The sequence below is a fragment of the Rhyacophila brunnea genome, unplaced genomic scaffold (genome assembly GCF_057557595.1).
Source record: "Rhyacophila brunnea isolate RB1 unplaced genomic scaffold, BYU_Rbru_1.0 scaffold_14, whole genome shotgun sequence".
NCBI classification, from domain to species: domain Eukaryota; kingdom Metazoa; phylum Arthropoda; class Insecta; order Trichoptera; family Rhyacophilidae; genus Rhyacophila; species Rhyacophila brunnea.
Genome location: NW_028232796.1, coordinates 23,990,609 through 24,006,788, shown reverse-complemented (window position 1 = coordinate 24,006,788; position 16,180 = coordinate 23,990,609). Strand labels below are relative to the sequence as shown.

General features: G+C 35.4%; 1 protein-coding gene across 1 annotated transcript; it reads right to left on the bottom strand.

Moving 5' to 3' along the window:
* Positions 1-483: 483 nt before the first annotated feature.
* On the bottom strand, positions 484-14,804 carry LOC147075766 (uncharacterized). The gene is made up of 11 exons (XM_085941796.1): positions 14,285-14,804; positions 13,900-13,997; positions 13,588-13,742; positions 12,403-12,621; positions 10,709-10,969; positions 9,451-9,746; positions 7,979-8,113; positions 5,190-5,274; positions 2,849-3,073; positions 2,487-2,731; positions 484-1,334 (listed from the first exon to the last, which is right to left on the bottom strand). The coding sequence occupies exons 1-11, from the start codon at positions 14,504-14,506 to the stop codon at positions 615-617; spliced, it is 2,661 nt and encodes an 886-aa protein (XP_085797922.1). The 5' UTR covers positions 14,507-14,804; the 3' UTR covers positions 484-614.
* Positions 14,805-16,180: the final 1,376 nt, after the last annotated feature.

The following is a 16,180-nucleotide window of genomic DNA, read 5'->3' as shown; positions in this document are numbered from 1 at the left end:
ATTCAATTATACATTTTCTATATAGTGACGGCATAGATAGCACACGCTTCATCGGAATATACTAACACTTACAAGTGGAAAACGTAACAATAATAATACATTGTATATTATAATATGTTCAAAGAAAACACAGTAAAGAAGGCACTTAAGGATATGATAATCCACTCTGAAATTTCTTTTTCATATCTACATACTTATAAAGGTGTCAACACCTATAAAATATAGACACACAGGTGGATTTTGTATTATAAACAACGATCAAAATAATACTGGACGATATAATTAGATATCACGAAAGATTTACTGAGTTGGCACATGAATATGTATAAATATGTGATTTGATAAACTCCATCTTAGGCCAATCATTATCACCAATAATAGCTAAGTGTGCGTAACCACACATATTGTAATTAAGAAAAAAAAATTGTATAATATCATATCTTATTCATTTCCATACATATTGCAATGAGAATGTTTGTCATATTTTCACAAAAATATATATGTTATGTTTTAGTTAGTCGGCATATCAGAACTACTGTGGCTCTAACAATTTTTTTTAAGGGATCCAAATCAGAAGGTGTGAGAACGGAAGGAAATATTAGACAAGGCAGAGTTCATTTGGAGTGAGTGTCAGTATCGGGAGGCGACTGAGGAAACTGGGTGGCATAGTAAGCGGGGTAACCGGTGGGAGGCTGCGGAGGGAAGAACATTTGGTGGTGGACAGGGATGTAGCTCATATTCATATACTGAGGATGCACAGGGGACATCGGATTGGGGTAGGAAATATCGGCTTGCACCGGTACTTCGTCTTGAGCGTAAGCCACATATTGAGAGGGATACGGTGTCGCCATTGCGGGTCCTTCATTGTCAGAGGGATAATATGGATAACGGCAAAGAGGCGGCGGTGGGTACGCCACGAAAGACAAGTCGGGGGCGTAGTGAAGAGGCATCGGCCGATCGGAGGGCGACTCCAGAGGCTCTTCAGGATAATTTTCAACTTTAGATTCGCGTCCAGAATTAGAACCGTCGCCCTGTTGGTGATCGCCGTTTCTAGTAATCCTAACAGAGCCCCCCTTTTGATACGCACCACCGTTATTAGGATTACCGTATCCTTTGTTCAAGTTGTTTTTGTTGTTGTTTCTGTCCTGGGGCCCGTCGTTTCTTCCCCGGTACCTAGATGGGTAGACGACGCCTCTTCCACCTCGGCCATTGGCATTACCATTGTTAGCGTTCTTCTGCACGTGATTACCCACCGGCTTATTGTTGTTGGTCTGCTTCTTTTGATCGGGGGAAGAGTTGGGAGAATCATCAAGGTTAAGTCCCAGCTGCATTTCCTGATGATTAAATTTCCAGTAAATCAATACTAATTGTATAAAACTTTCAAATCTTTGCTATTCTAAAACCATCATATCTTAGCTGCAATGTTATGGCACTGTATGCAGTGGTAAAGACTCAGTCGGGGTGAATAAATATACCTGAAAGTGGGGGGGGATACTTAGTTCGCTGATAAGATATTCACACCCTTGACATAACGGGAAGGCTATAATATTAAACGTTTTCTGTGACACAAGAAACTAGGAACATCTGAATTCGGCTGATTCAATGATTTTTCGGGTACTTGGACATATAAACATATCTTTTTCCAATATTTGGCACTATGAATTATTACATATTTAATAAAACTATATATCAGACGTATAATTCCAAAAAGCAATAAAACCACATAAAACGGTCAAAATCTAACAAAAAAATATGTACACATATTATAATACGTAGTTTCACAGTAGATCCGATCCATAACCATTGATTGATAGGCTTTTAGCTAAATTCATATAGATTTGATGCTTGCACAGTTTCTGACAGTTCGTAAATCAGAATACGTAGTTCATTGGTCAACGAGTCAATGAGAAGTTGGCTGATTGGTTATGGATCGGTTCTCAGCCAATATATAGATTATATTATCGCCATGATTCAGGTGAGCCCAAACTGAGTGTCGGCTCTATACAATTTTCGTTTGCAAGGTGTCTCTATAAACACAGTGATCAAAATCAAACCTCATTGTCTATAACTAACAAAAACATAAAAAATATCAATTCTTTAATATCTTCTATATGTTAATTAATCAAAAATCATAACGGGGAGGCGTCACATGAGAGTATTACGTTTTTTGTCAATCTACTTTACAATAAGAATTTTTTTTGTTAGGTTCCCAAGTTTCAAAACCATACTTCTTAGAAAGCTTGCTGTGCCTAATTCACACACTGCCTCACGACAAGAGATGTAGTCGGGTATCACAAAAAAAAAAACAACAATAACTCATACACAAACCAAAATATGTATAATAAAAACTATTACGTATTCTACGCATGTTTTTGTACAAACTTAAAAAATTTTGAACGAAATCATTCGAAAACATTTTTATCCCCCCTGTAAATTATGTGGTTTGATCCCTTTTGCCTGAAAGATCGATAAAACAAACCACTCACCATAGCTAGCTCTTCGGGTGTAATTCTCTGCTGGGGGTGATGCCCATGTAGGTGGGGAATGAGGGGAGGGCGGTTGTAAGACTGAGGGGGTGGAAGTCGGTATGGGGTCTGGAGGGGAGGAACAGAGGCCGAATGTTGCCGGGCAGTTTGTGGAGGAAGCGTAGGGGTAGGCGGTGATCCCCATCCCGACGCCAAGTACATCCAATCGATCCCGAGGTTGAAGTAAAAGCGGAGTGTCGCCACATCTGCAAGAATACATATACTTGTTTGACATATTTGTGATTGTTCATCTAAATATCTTCCAAATAAATAAAGTCCTGTCAGGCGTCTTATCGTTCCTTACAGGAAAACATCACACTTACCGTGGTATGGCAAATCGGAGCCATTGAGAACAACAGATCGCTGCGGCAGAGCATTGACAGTGGGGGGCAGAGGAGGCAGCTGTGGCCAGAAGCGGGGCACGGGCATCACAGGGTTGAGAGGGCTCATCGGGTTCGGGTGCTGGCCGGGCGGCATGTAGAATACGGTCGCTGGAGTGTAAGCTGTTGCCCCATTCGGACTTCCCGTTAATATGATCGCACCCGAACCTGTGAACATCATCATGCATCCTATAATTGCCAAGGGTTATCATTATCCTATGGATTCTTTAAAGTGAACATCCCAATGGTACGGATGTTAATCAAATCTCGAACTTGCATTCTCTATATAGAGGAAAGCTGTTTTAGTAAGCATACAGCTACCTATAAAATAATATAATAAATTTATTATAAAGTCACACCACACTACGTCACTATAGACAATTCAAAGAATTTTTGTTACCACTTTACCTAGAGTTAGATAATTGGTTGTGTGGCTGGATTTATAAGCTCAAAAAACTATTATCTACTGTTGCCACTAGAGTCTGTATTCTATAAACTGGCGTACACGTCACACGGAAAGCATTGTGCCATCGCGTTCAACTGTTTTCAATGGGAGGGAACGAGATGAATGGTGAAGCGGGGGGGAAACCGGCACGCCAGCTTATAGAAGAAAGACTCTATATTAATGCATCGGTCAGATTTGTAATCCGATGCATTATTTTGGTGGGAATAACCATTACATAAATGGTTTGAATGAAACAAACCAAGTTTAATTTTAAGTATAGTTCAAAACATGGCACCAAAATATGACAAATAAGTGGCAAATGACAATGGAGGCACTTCTTTACAGACACTACAGTGAATGGCCATGAACCGAAAGTCAGTCGTCCGCAAACTGTCATCTCAAACTGATATTCAAAATAATTAACTGATTTTTCCACGGAGAGTTAATTCCCCCGCCTGCCCTATGTCAACCTATTCTACAGCTAGACCAAAAAAATGTATTCGTAGTGTTTAATACACAATGTAAATTCCTTTGTATGAATATCAAACCTTGTGACATTCAAATCCTCTGGGTTACACTACTCCAGTGGTTTCCAAACTTTATGTTACGCCTCCCTTTAAAAAAAATCTAATCTTGGCGCCTCCCCCCTTTATTTCATTAAATAATACAGACACCTTTTTAAATAGTAGTCAACAATATACTAATACAAAAATATATAAAAATAAACAAGGTTTTACTACTTATATTATATCCATTTTTAAATTAATTTGTTTTTCATGCGACGAAAGTGCTTGTTTATTAGCACAATCAATTTCAATAATAATAGTCAATCCAAATTCATCATCGTTCATTGACAAATGGATTCTATCATGGGCCCCACATCCTGAAGCGGGCCCCCAGGCCAGGATCATTCGACCACATATTTAAAATATTAAAAAAAAAAAAAAAATTAATAGCCCTGAAACAAAACAGCACTTTTTTCACTATTAATAAAATAATGTGAAAAGAACATTAGAAAACTAACCAAGAACTCAGGAAATAGATTTTTGTTTGCTTCAATAGTAGAAATCTTTTAAAAGTGGAGACAAGGCGAACTTATTTTTTTGTAATTTTGATTTCCAAAGCTCCAATTTTTTATGAGTGCCTTCACTTTGTCTTTTTACATCAGTGAATGCATTAGTGGTCCTTGGATTGATTCATTCACTCAGTTTTTTTTTAATTTCAACCAAATAGACAAGTTTAACAACAAAATTTTCTTTCTTAAACAAATTTGCTCAAATTTCAACATTATGATTTGACCTTTTTATTTCATTTTTTCACGAGCTAGTCAAAGCGCCTCACAATAGTATAGAAGTGAGGTATTATAAAATTAGTCTCCATATTTTCAGACAGGTTTGCAAACAACCTTTTATAGGACTGTTTTTAGTTCATAACTAGCGGCCGTTTTATAAACTATGCTTTTGCAAACTGCAAACCTGTGTCTACATTAATTGTGTTAAACTTTTCGCGCCTCCCTTTGCAACACTCCGCGCCTCCCAGTTTGGAAATCGCTACACTACTCACTGTGATATTGGAAAAGAAAAATAGTAGAGATTGCTACAAACGAGCTGTACGTTTTGTACAAGAGCCCGCATATCGTACATTCCATCAAATTGAACAGCCTTAGATTGCTGGACCGTGTATACACGATGGACGAGTCCCGCATTATAAAAAAACTGACATTCGGGAAGCTGGAAAACAAAATGTGTAGATAGATCTGGTTGACTTTGATTTAAAGATCTACCGACGTGTTTGCTTGTAAGTTAATCGATCAAAATATTCAAAAGATTGTGCAAATACCTGTATTAATTGCCGATGCGCTAGTTCCGGGAGAGGTAGACGGAGGATTGCCAAATGGAGAAGCGTTGTGATCCATCCCAGGCAACTGTAAACCAAATCAATCACATAACATATACAAGGACATAAAGGAGTTTAAAGATCGGTCAAGAAAGTGTGGTGTATCTAGTGATACTAATTATTGTGCCAACTCACATGCAATCACAAACTAAACTAAATAAAGAACAGAATTTTGTATATTTCCGGCTTATGTTTTAATATTATTTCTTGCAGGCAGGGTCATACTTGGCTTTTCTGTTTGGGAATCTAAGATTATTGTTTTTGCCCACAAAGTTGTATTTAATGTAAAAGACTATCATCACAATCTCCAATGTAATATTTATTTGACCCCCCCCCCCCATGCTTCTTAAAAAAAGTTAAAATTAATTTAAATATTACATTGGACAATAATGTAGCTGACTGCCTGTATGTTATTTTTTAAATTGACAATGGTCTTGAAGATAAAATTATTAGAAGATAAAAAAAAAATTGTATTATTTATATTTGCAATTATTAGTGAACACAATTGTTTGGCAAAAGTATTTTCATCTTTATGTAGGTAACAAAAAATCGACAAAATATGTACAATACACAATTAAATATGGCGCTGAAAAAATGAGTTTTATTTTCATTTTGAAGATTGTGGGCAGTTGGTAAAAAATAGGTTATTTTTATGCCCTCATAAAATAAGAAAGTTATGTTTTAAAAAAGTCTGTCAAACACATGCATAATAATTATTATGATGCTTTTTTATCATTTTTTAGTTGGCTCAGGGCCATATTAAGCAATAATTCCTGTTGGAATAATCTTATTTATTTTCTTACTATTGATGTCAAGTTGTATTTCTTGTTAAATACTGATAAAAATCAGTAAGCAAACTTCGATATTATTTAATTTTCGTGGGTTTAAATATAATCTTTTTGGAAACATATAAGTACATAATCTAAATAATTTATCAATTTATCCGTCATAAATCTTTTAAAACAGAATCGGAAAATATAAATACTGCGGCGAATTTAAAAATAGCACTGAAAAATAATGGAAAGCCGAAAAAATTGTGGAGCCGTCAGAGAAAATCTAAGGGATTTGGGTCCGTATCAATGAAAAACCTCAAAAAATATTGAAACCATAAAAAGTAACACATTTGCGGCTGTCCACTACTCAGGTTAACAGTTTTATCCACATTTGTGAGCATAACAGTAGTATTTTGTTTGAAGAACAAAATCATTACGTATTTATTTCTCCATGCTCATGACTGGCTGTAACAACAATTACCATCTTCTAATATCTATTAATGATAAATTGCATGTTTCATTACATAATTCATGAAATAAAACAAAATAAAAAAAGTTCACACTATAGCCTAAATCTGGCCCATCATACTCACTGCACAGTATACTATTTGAGGTGTGATTAATACTTATGTATAATGTATATGCATGTATGCTTACTGCATGAGTTACAATGCAGTGGCAGGTTTGTTTTTAAACTTCTGTTTATTGCTAAGTAATAAACTAACATGATGTGTCAAAAGCTGTAGTTCTGAAATGCAGCAAATTTTTTCTTATAATAAATAATATGATTTATGGAATGTTGCATTGTTGTCTGGGTCAAAAACCATTTTATATTAGGTACTGCATTCAAGGCATAGATTAAATAAAAACTTTGATAGGACATGGGAAAAAATGCAACCACTTTTTTTTCAGCTACCACATTCTTATCCCACCAAGTCTATTATATATAGCACCAGCCAATCACTGCATATTAATAATTTGTATGTGTTGTTATGACTACAAACTATTCCCCGAATAGCGGAAAGCGATATATTTATAAATGCTATTAGTATTCAATTAAGGGCGGACGTGCTCAGCGTGGGTCAAAATAGAGCTTTTTTTCTATTTTCAAAGCATGATCCTGGACATACCTCAAACGTTGTAGATAATCTATTTATATCATTTTGAAGCCTTATTATCCTTTATATTTATTTTAAACATTTGATGACTGCATAAAGTATTTTTATTACATAAAATAGTATTCTTTTAAACCTCTCGCTCTAATGTTTTAGAATATAGTCATATTTCAGTACATAACTGTGCAGTGGTGTTAAGATTTTTTACATTTATTAATTTTTAAACGCATTTATAAAACCATCAGTATAATTTATATCGACATTATTATAGTGAAATATTTACAATAAAAAATTATATTGATAATCTCTGTGATCCCAAATTTGACAAGAATTAGGCATTTTATTATTCAAAAAATGGGCAAGATTAACACATTTGAAGATAATTCTAAAGATACTAATTATAAGCTATGTCTTTGACCATTCAAGTGTGACAAACATCCTACGAATAATGATTGCTTTATAATAATTATTGACCTAAGAATAAAGTAGTGTTTTTTTGAAATACACCATTTCTTTTGGCATTCCCCAGTGGTTAAGCTACAACGTACAGCCGTAGCCATAAATTGATAAACTATAATTGAAGTAGGGAGTAAAATGATGTTAATGCGCGTGTTTGAACATGTACCGTTTAAAAAAAAAAAATTCAGTTAGGTTAGGTTAGCGAAAATTTTGGGTTACGATGAACTTAAAATTAAGTCCGTTTGTAATCGTGAGGCATAGAAAAGGTTAACCTTTTTAGCCGCAATTTTTTTTTCCAAATTCATTCCTCACCAAGAATGCTAATGACTCCAAACGAGGTTTTACTGTAGGTAATTTTCTATATCGTTGTAAGTTGTAAGATTACCGTCATTGGATATTGCAAAGCAGCAGTGTTGCTATCTTGAGCTGGATTAGAACGGGTAGACCCTTCACGGATGTTGCTACCTTCACTGCTATCTGGATTCTGCTCCACAATTATCGGCATGGTGACCATGTCCATCTTAAAAAAAAAAAGTATATTTGAAGCACAATCATTGTAAGAAGAATTTGCCAGATAAGAACTCGTAACTGAGATAGACGTTTTACCATTCGCCCATCTAATTTTAATCAATATTTCTAATAACTTTCTTTTCAGCCTGACTTTCTATATTTAGGTTTTGTCTAGTCGGAAAATGTTTTCTTTAACGCCTTCGGATAATGCAATATTGGTATGTATACACAAAGCTGTGACTATTAAGCGGACTTTATAACGTTGCACTAATTCATAATATGAATACGTGTATTAAATAAGGCTCTAAGTACCAAAAAGTAGTATTGCCTGTAGTTACAAAATACTGAGTCATTGCAGTAAAATTTCATGAAGCAGACCTTTTGAAAAATGTAGTTTTACAGTGTGAAGCAATCACGGCAGCTTCTATAATTTTAGGTATTAAGAACTCGCAAGTGTCAACACACCATCGTCAGCTATTTAATATTTAATGCCGTTAACCACTGCAGTGCTACTTACACCATTATAAATAAAACACGCCAACGGACTAACAACGTCGACAGGTTTAATTATTTTGCTGTATTTTTTTGACTTGCTTGAGGCACTTAGACTATAGTTAAAGTGATTGGCGTTGGTATGTAGAACATTTTTCTATAAAAATGTCAGTTTTTATTATTTTGGTACTTAGCGCCTTAATTAATACACGTATTCATATGAATACAATTATTTTTCCGACCATGTCCAATCCTAATAGGATCATATGGGCCTCCACAGAGTAGAGGTTTGTATTAACAGATTTTGTTTTTACGAGAAATGGATGTCAGCCACTTGCTCAACCTATTAGGTCCATATTCTGACTCACACACAAATTGAAAAACAATATGTGTACTTGCCAGACCCAGGATTCGAACCTGGGACCCACGGCGTGATAATCCAACGCTTAAGCCACGCGGCCACCGTGGGTGTATGAATACAATTAACAATTCAAATTCTTAATCGGTTCTATGCCAACGAGTATTCTCGCTCTATGAGTCCGTGATCGAAAGGCTGCACATACAAATTTCGCGATTTATCTCATTCGACTTTAAACTCAAATTACTAGCCACTGTCGATTGATTTGCATAATCTAATAAAACACACAGGGACATCTGTTTTGAATAATTATGAAATACTAAGCCACACATTATCGGTATCACAGCGATTGTAGTAAGAGCTTCATTCTATATTCAATATCTCGTTAAAGATCTGCGGTCTTTCAGATATTGCCATAGTAATATCGTGAGGCATAGAAAAGATTAAGGTCAAAATTATTGATTTATCTAATACTAACCAAATTAATATAAACTTACATGGTGTTCAAAATTAGCATGGTTGATTTGAGTATACGGATCCATATACTTGGAGCTGTCAGAATAAATGTTCTCATCCACCGATGACCTACGATAGTCTTCTTCAAAAATCACATTGTTATTATAATCTTCCAAGTCTTCAGGATAGTCATTGTTGTTGGCGTATTTACGGTAATTGGAGCTGTAGTAATAAGTGCTGTTGGAATGGTCTTTGGTCTTCGTGTCCCGGCCCACACTAGCTCCCGACTTCTTAGTCTTATTGCGGTACTTCTGAATATTATTAATTTTCAAGTTTCCTATCACGGAAAGAAACAAAAGTACTTTTACTAATAGGAAACAATCTTTTCTCCATACATATTTGTTCAAACTTTGACTGCAGCATCAGAATATGATGGAATAATCATAAGATAAGGGAGGTAATGTCACTTGTACTGCTTGAGAGGGAGTGTAATGGATGTTAGAGACATCTAGTGACGGTATTACAAGACATGCAATTAAATAGAATTGCTTAGATCTAATACTCATTGCATGGATGTATTGTTGACTAGTACATATCGAGCATAAAACTTTGTGACTCTAGTTTAAGGTTAAGTATATTAAATTTTCAATTGATGGTCAGACAATTAATACATACTCCTTTAATTAAATCTAGCGAAAGTGGTTAGCATCTCAAAAAAATTCTAAATTAAGCTTTGTTTAACTAGTTTAAAAGGTTAAAAAGTAAAGTACGCAAATACTATCTCTTTCTGCATGCAAGACGTAGGCGAGGGAGATTTTTTACACCGGCTACAGTCACTATCGTCAACATTGTTTCCATTGTCCTCGTTGTCAACTCATCTGGTTTGGCCAACCATTCACAATTTGAGTTACCATTCGCAGTCCCTGCCTAGACCTGCTTCCCACTTTTTCTTGTTTCCTTGACCAAACTATAAAACCTTATTTTTAATGCAGTACGATTATTATATATAAATGCATTTTCAATAAATGTGAAGATTTAGAGATGTGTGAAGTCCAAAAAAACATCATGATAACCTCTTGATAGATACAACAAATGAGAAACACCCGCTCCAGTCCATACCCATAGCATCAGCAATGAAACAATCTCAGATACATCCAGGTTTTGAGAAAATCAAAGATGTATAGTAACCTCACCGGAGATTGAGCCCAGAGCCCTACGATCAGAAGCCAGTATCTTATACATTGGTCTACAAGTGCTGCTTTCCAATGTCATGCAAAACGTAACAAACATTTCACTCACTAAGATGGTTCAGAATTTGATTCATGGTCAAATATCCACGATCGTAATAATGATTATCAGCATCGGGCAGGTGCTCCAACTGTTCCAGCCTCAGTGTCCTCTTCTCGCCGATCTCCTCAACAAACACCACGCAGGTGCCTTTCTTATGGTCAATGTCTTGGATGTGGCACTGATACAGTAAGTCACTGTCATCATCAGGGAACAGCTTGCACAAGCATTTTAGCCCCACTTTCAGCGGTAAAATATCATGGGGAATTTTCTCTAAAATAAAATTTATTTTTACTTATGAACGAAACAAACACTATATCAGAAAACATGAAAAATCTGTAAACAGAAATGCAAGCAGACGTGGGTTACTATATTTTATTGAATGAGTTTCCAATTAATATTCAGTTACCTTTGGACTACTAGATTTATTTATTTTTAGAGGATACAGCTGTATGCCCACATACAGACTTCTCCCACATTATTTTTTTAAATAAATCATTTGATTAGTTGAAAACAGGGAACTCAGAAATAGTGGGAACTGAAATACATAACTGGTAAGGCGATAGCGGGTAACCGGACTCGAGTAAGGAAGAATCCGGGCTAAACTTACACATGTGTCAAGAATACGTTTTACGCCGAATACTGAAAACTGCTCTCGGTTTATGCATTTACGCTCATTTAATGTTGGTGTATTACACACTATTGCACGTGCATAATGGGTGCTTCATTTTTCGTAGGACACTCATACATTCAAAACCCTGCATCAAGATGCGGCGTATTGAATATAGCCTATCGGTATTCTATGTATTATCTGTTCTGTGGTTGAAAATATCCAAACCAGAAAAAACCAATATCATTTAATTTTAAAAATAAAAGTGTAGGGAGCAATGAAAAAACAAATGGTAAGTAATACATAATATGCCAGGCATATCATTCAGTCGTACTTTAGAGATACAAATAATGGCCAAACAGTTATTTAATTGATAAGTTTGACAAATTTATTTGCCAACTCAAGACCATACACCAAAAAGATAACTTCAGAACACCTTCAACCAACAGTGGGTCAACGACAACTGCTGATGGCGACACAAAAACATTACACCATCCATGATTGAGTGGTGGAGGTTTGAATCCCTTGTCTGGCAAATTTTCACGTTGTCTTTTTCAATGTATGTATTTGAATTAAACGCATTGGCTTCTCATTTCTCACAAAAAAAATCTGCTGACCAATATCTACGGGGGGAGGCTAAAATAGACACCAGATCATAAAGCCAAGGTAAACTAATAAGAAATAACGATATTACTATTCATTGAGTTGTAAACAATAGCTTCACCATTATATTATCATGGCAGCGAATGTCTTAGCCCCCCCTTTTAATGTGCATAATTATAATAACCCAACCCCTGCTTTCATCCATTACACTACATACAGCAGTATGAAATCGCAACCATGGCATGTTGGTAATAAAATAATACTTTCCTTTTTGCGACACATTTTGAAATCACGTTTCAAAAACATAGCACAATGTATTTTAGTAAAATATTATTCTCACCCGTCAGTGACTCCCTCCATGCGTCCAACTCGATGTTCTTATACACGTTTGGATCTAACGCACGTGCAATCTTATATGGAAATGGCAACATGCCTTTCTCAAATTGTTTCATTGCGTCAAGTCTCTCGTTGTTACTATTATTAAAATGATCACCTGCATCCGCCGAAAGGTTATCCTCGGGAAGCCGTTTACCGACATTTTCTTTTCCCTTTAAGTCTTCTCTGGCTTCACTCTCGAGGTCCCTGACATTCCCCCGTGAATTCTTGTTGATCGCCTTCTTTCTAGGTTCCGTATTGTGAATCATTTTGTCAACAACATCAAGAACGTTGTTCATATTAAATACAGATCCATAGAGAATTTCATATGTGATTGCTTGAAAAAATAAAAATGTTACATAAAACTTTAAATGCTAAACAATGATCGTTATTGATGTCATAATGCTTGAAATGGTAAATTATTTCGGGAATTTCCTATGCGCCATTCTAATTATTTTGTATACTAACTATATGGTCATCTCTATAATAGCACGGAGATGAAAAAATTACACATTGTTCTTGGAGCATTGCAGACAATAATCTTCCAATTTTATTAGATCCTATCCTAACCTAACAAATAATCCAGTATATCGGCTATTTCCAAAAAAATTTTGCCGCTGGCTTCTTGTAAGTTGTAGACCGACAAGAACCATACTTTATTTAGATATGAATTTTATCCCAGTACTATATGACCCAAAGAAGTTGGACGGTCTTTAATATAGGTACGACCATATACCTATTTCCGTTACTATTCACGGTGAAGTGTGATACGGCGAACTGCACACATACAAATTTCTGGACATGGTACGACACGTTGATCGCATGATGAACTTTAGTCAATCGCACCATAGACCCGTGTGACTATTTGGCCGGCCAATTTGAAACCAAAACAGTTCACCTTGTAAATTAGTTTTGTGTAGGAAGTGTTCTTCAAAATCGTTACATTTGCCGAGGCCTCAATGGTGTAATCTCAACTGAAAGGTCAGCCGTCAGCCGGCTCCACTTTACCGGTGAAATCGCTGCACCATGGTAAAAAAAGTATTAACAATTTCAAAACCTTTGCTTAAGAATATGTATCAACGGTTCGACTGAAACACATGACACTTTGAACCAAACAGAAACAGCCAACATTTATTTCAGAGGCACATAAAGAAGCATTGTCTAAATTGGTGTAGTAAATACATAGTCAGCACTTATAATATAGCATCCTGAGCCATGATTTGCATCTGAGGGTGTGTGAGGTCATATTCACAATAATGTCATAAATAATATATAAAATGTTTCGACTCCGTTGAATACTTACATTGACAGAATCCTTCCCGGTTGAGATAGTCTTTATTGAACAAAGCGTCAAAATGTTTTGTGTCCTTGTAGAACAGAAGGTAAATCGGTTGGCCGTATTTGTTGGTAATGTCTGTCTTCGTTGCATCACTGTTTGAAATAATCACAAAATCCCTCCTGCAAATTACAATATAGGTAGGTACACATAATAAATAGTAGGTAATGTCAGAAAGGAAAATGTTCTTGGATAAAATGAAATCCAGAGAAATATTAGTGTTAGGATATAATTAGATCTGTACCTATCTAATTGAAAACAATATTTCATCAGACCTACCTGTACAAGTGACTCAGCACAGATATTTCCGTAAATCCACCAAATGTTTCTTGACACGACAATTCTTTCACGTAATCATCGAACGACCCATTGACCAACTAGAAACAAACGCACTTATGAAAATGAACCACATCCCTAGTTATTATGGAAATACATACAAAATCACAGCACAAGTGGCAGAAAAGAAAATTCGATCGTATAGGTATTATTATATAGTTTTACACATTCGCCATTTTTGGAAATCTCTCCACACCTAAGTACCTACCTAGGTAAATGGGTAAATGAAATCATGATTATCAATTTCATTGTTATCCCAATGAATAACGCATACAAAATACGTATAATAAAGAATATGATGGCATAAATAACCGTTGACATTACTCACCGAACGGAATCTCTCTTTGTTGGACTCCATAAAACTGACACATTGTTCTCTAACTTTGCTATAAAGACGTTGGTTGTGGAAAATATTTTCAGATATCACTCTGAACAAGCAATTCGAGTCGACAATGATGTTCTTTTTAACCAAACCTAAATCGTCAATCAACCGATCAGACTCTGAATTTCGACGGAATCGCTTTCGCTGGTGATGCGTTGCTGACGGCATGATGGATAATCCCGATAATCCCTATGGTCATTCGCTAAACAAATCACTGGACACCAAAACAAAACAAAAAACAAGCAAAAATCGTGATCGATGTAGTTTAGCAATCGAATTGACAATCCTATTGACTACGATTGTCACTGAATGTCGCAAACAAAATTTAATTAATAACCGAAATTAGAAACTTTTCTTGTCGGAAAATCGGCGCTTGTCTGTTGCAAATTTCCTATATTTTGGCAAAGTTGTGACCACACGGCCAAGGCGGCTTTGAAACAACCGTCATCGATGGAGGGAAAAATTGAAAAGACGGATGTTGCAATTATTCATACAATCGTGCAATCAGTTGTAGAAAAATAAAAATACCCACATTTGAATACATCAATAAATTATCATGAACAATTTTACGATTTATTCCAATGGGTTCGAACTACACTTATCTAAAAATATAAAGATGAATTAAATTTTATAAAGGAAGTGCTCGTTAAATTGACAACGTGTTATCGGAACGTTATATCATTAGTCTATGGTTATATCTGCAGATTATATTTTATTATCCTGGCAATAATAGTATGTTTCATTAACTAGAGGTTTTTATTCTACAAAAATAAAATTCTGCCTAATTTACAAAAATATTATAATATACCTACCTACCTAATATGTTATTTTAAAATATTCAATAAGGATTAGTAATTATCATAGTAATATAATAATATATTTTACTAGGTACCTACCTACTCATTTCAAAATTATAGTTTTCCCAACATATGTAGGTAGGTAGGTACCTATGTTGTAGTTTCGCAAAAATGAATATCAACTTTAGAGTCTAGAGATTGTGTGGATCGTAGAAAGATAAGATACTATAATTGAAATTACTTTTAAATAGGTAGGTAGGTACTACCTGGTATTTTATTATTTATAGGTACCTAGGTAGTTCTTTTCGATGTCACTAATTACACCAAAGATGTTGGACGGTCAATCTCATTCATATCTCATTGGATTGCACCAAGACTGGCCCCAAAGAGGTTGGACGGTCTTTAGTTAGGGAATCTTTCATCTCTTTGAGTGGTACATTCTTTACCAATATTATTTCTCTCTTCATTTCAAAATTTCTGTGTCTCGTGTTGTCATAATATGACAACACGAGACAGCGAAATATATTATGTGCCATTGTAGGTATAGGCCAGTGGTTGTGAACTGATGTCACACAGACTCGAATATAACATAGGCATAATATTATTAGGTATGGGGAATTATGTCAATATTTTCTTTATATAGGTACTTATATGAAGAAATTGATTCAAGATAATTTAATTATGTTGCAATTTTGAATATGCAGGCGATGACAAACATAAAAAGGTCACTTTCGTTAATATTATTGAAGGTTTACTGAAAAAGTGAATTTTCAAGCACTGTCAAACAAGATTTATAGATTTTCGTTCATTATGAAAAAAGCGAACAAAATGATATTTAACAGTCACTATGTCCCGTGGCACTCATGAATGGGTGCATTTAATGTTTGGTTGACGACATAAGCGGACGCTAACGATCCTAATAAAATAATTATGATCGATAGGCCACGCGCATTCGATACCCACCCACGTCTTGTGGATGCGATATCTCGTAATAACTTGTTGGTGATCACTGATCACTATTAAGTTATACCTGAAATCGTTAGAC

Excerpts from the sequence above, each read along its gene's own strand:
- LOC147075766 (XM_085941796.1), bottom strand. The coding sequence starts at position 14,506 with ATGCCGTCAGCAACGCATCACCAGCGAAAGCGATTCCGTCGAAATTCA. Across the intron at positions 13,743-13,899 it reads GTGCTGAGTCACTTGTACAG|GAGGGATTTTGTGATTATTT; the intron begins GTAGGTCTGATG and ends TGTAATTTGCAG. Across the intron at positions 8,114-9,450 it reads ATGCTAATTTTGAACACCAT|ATGGACATGGTCACCATGCC; the intron begins GTAAGTTTATAT and ends TTTTTTTTTAAG.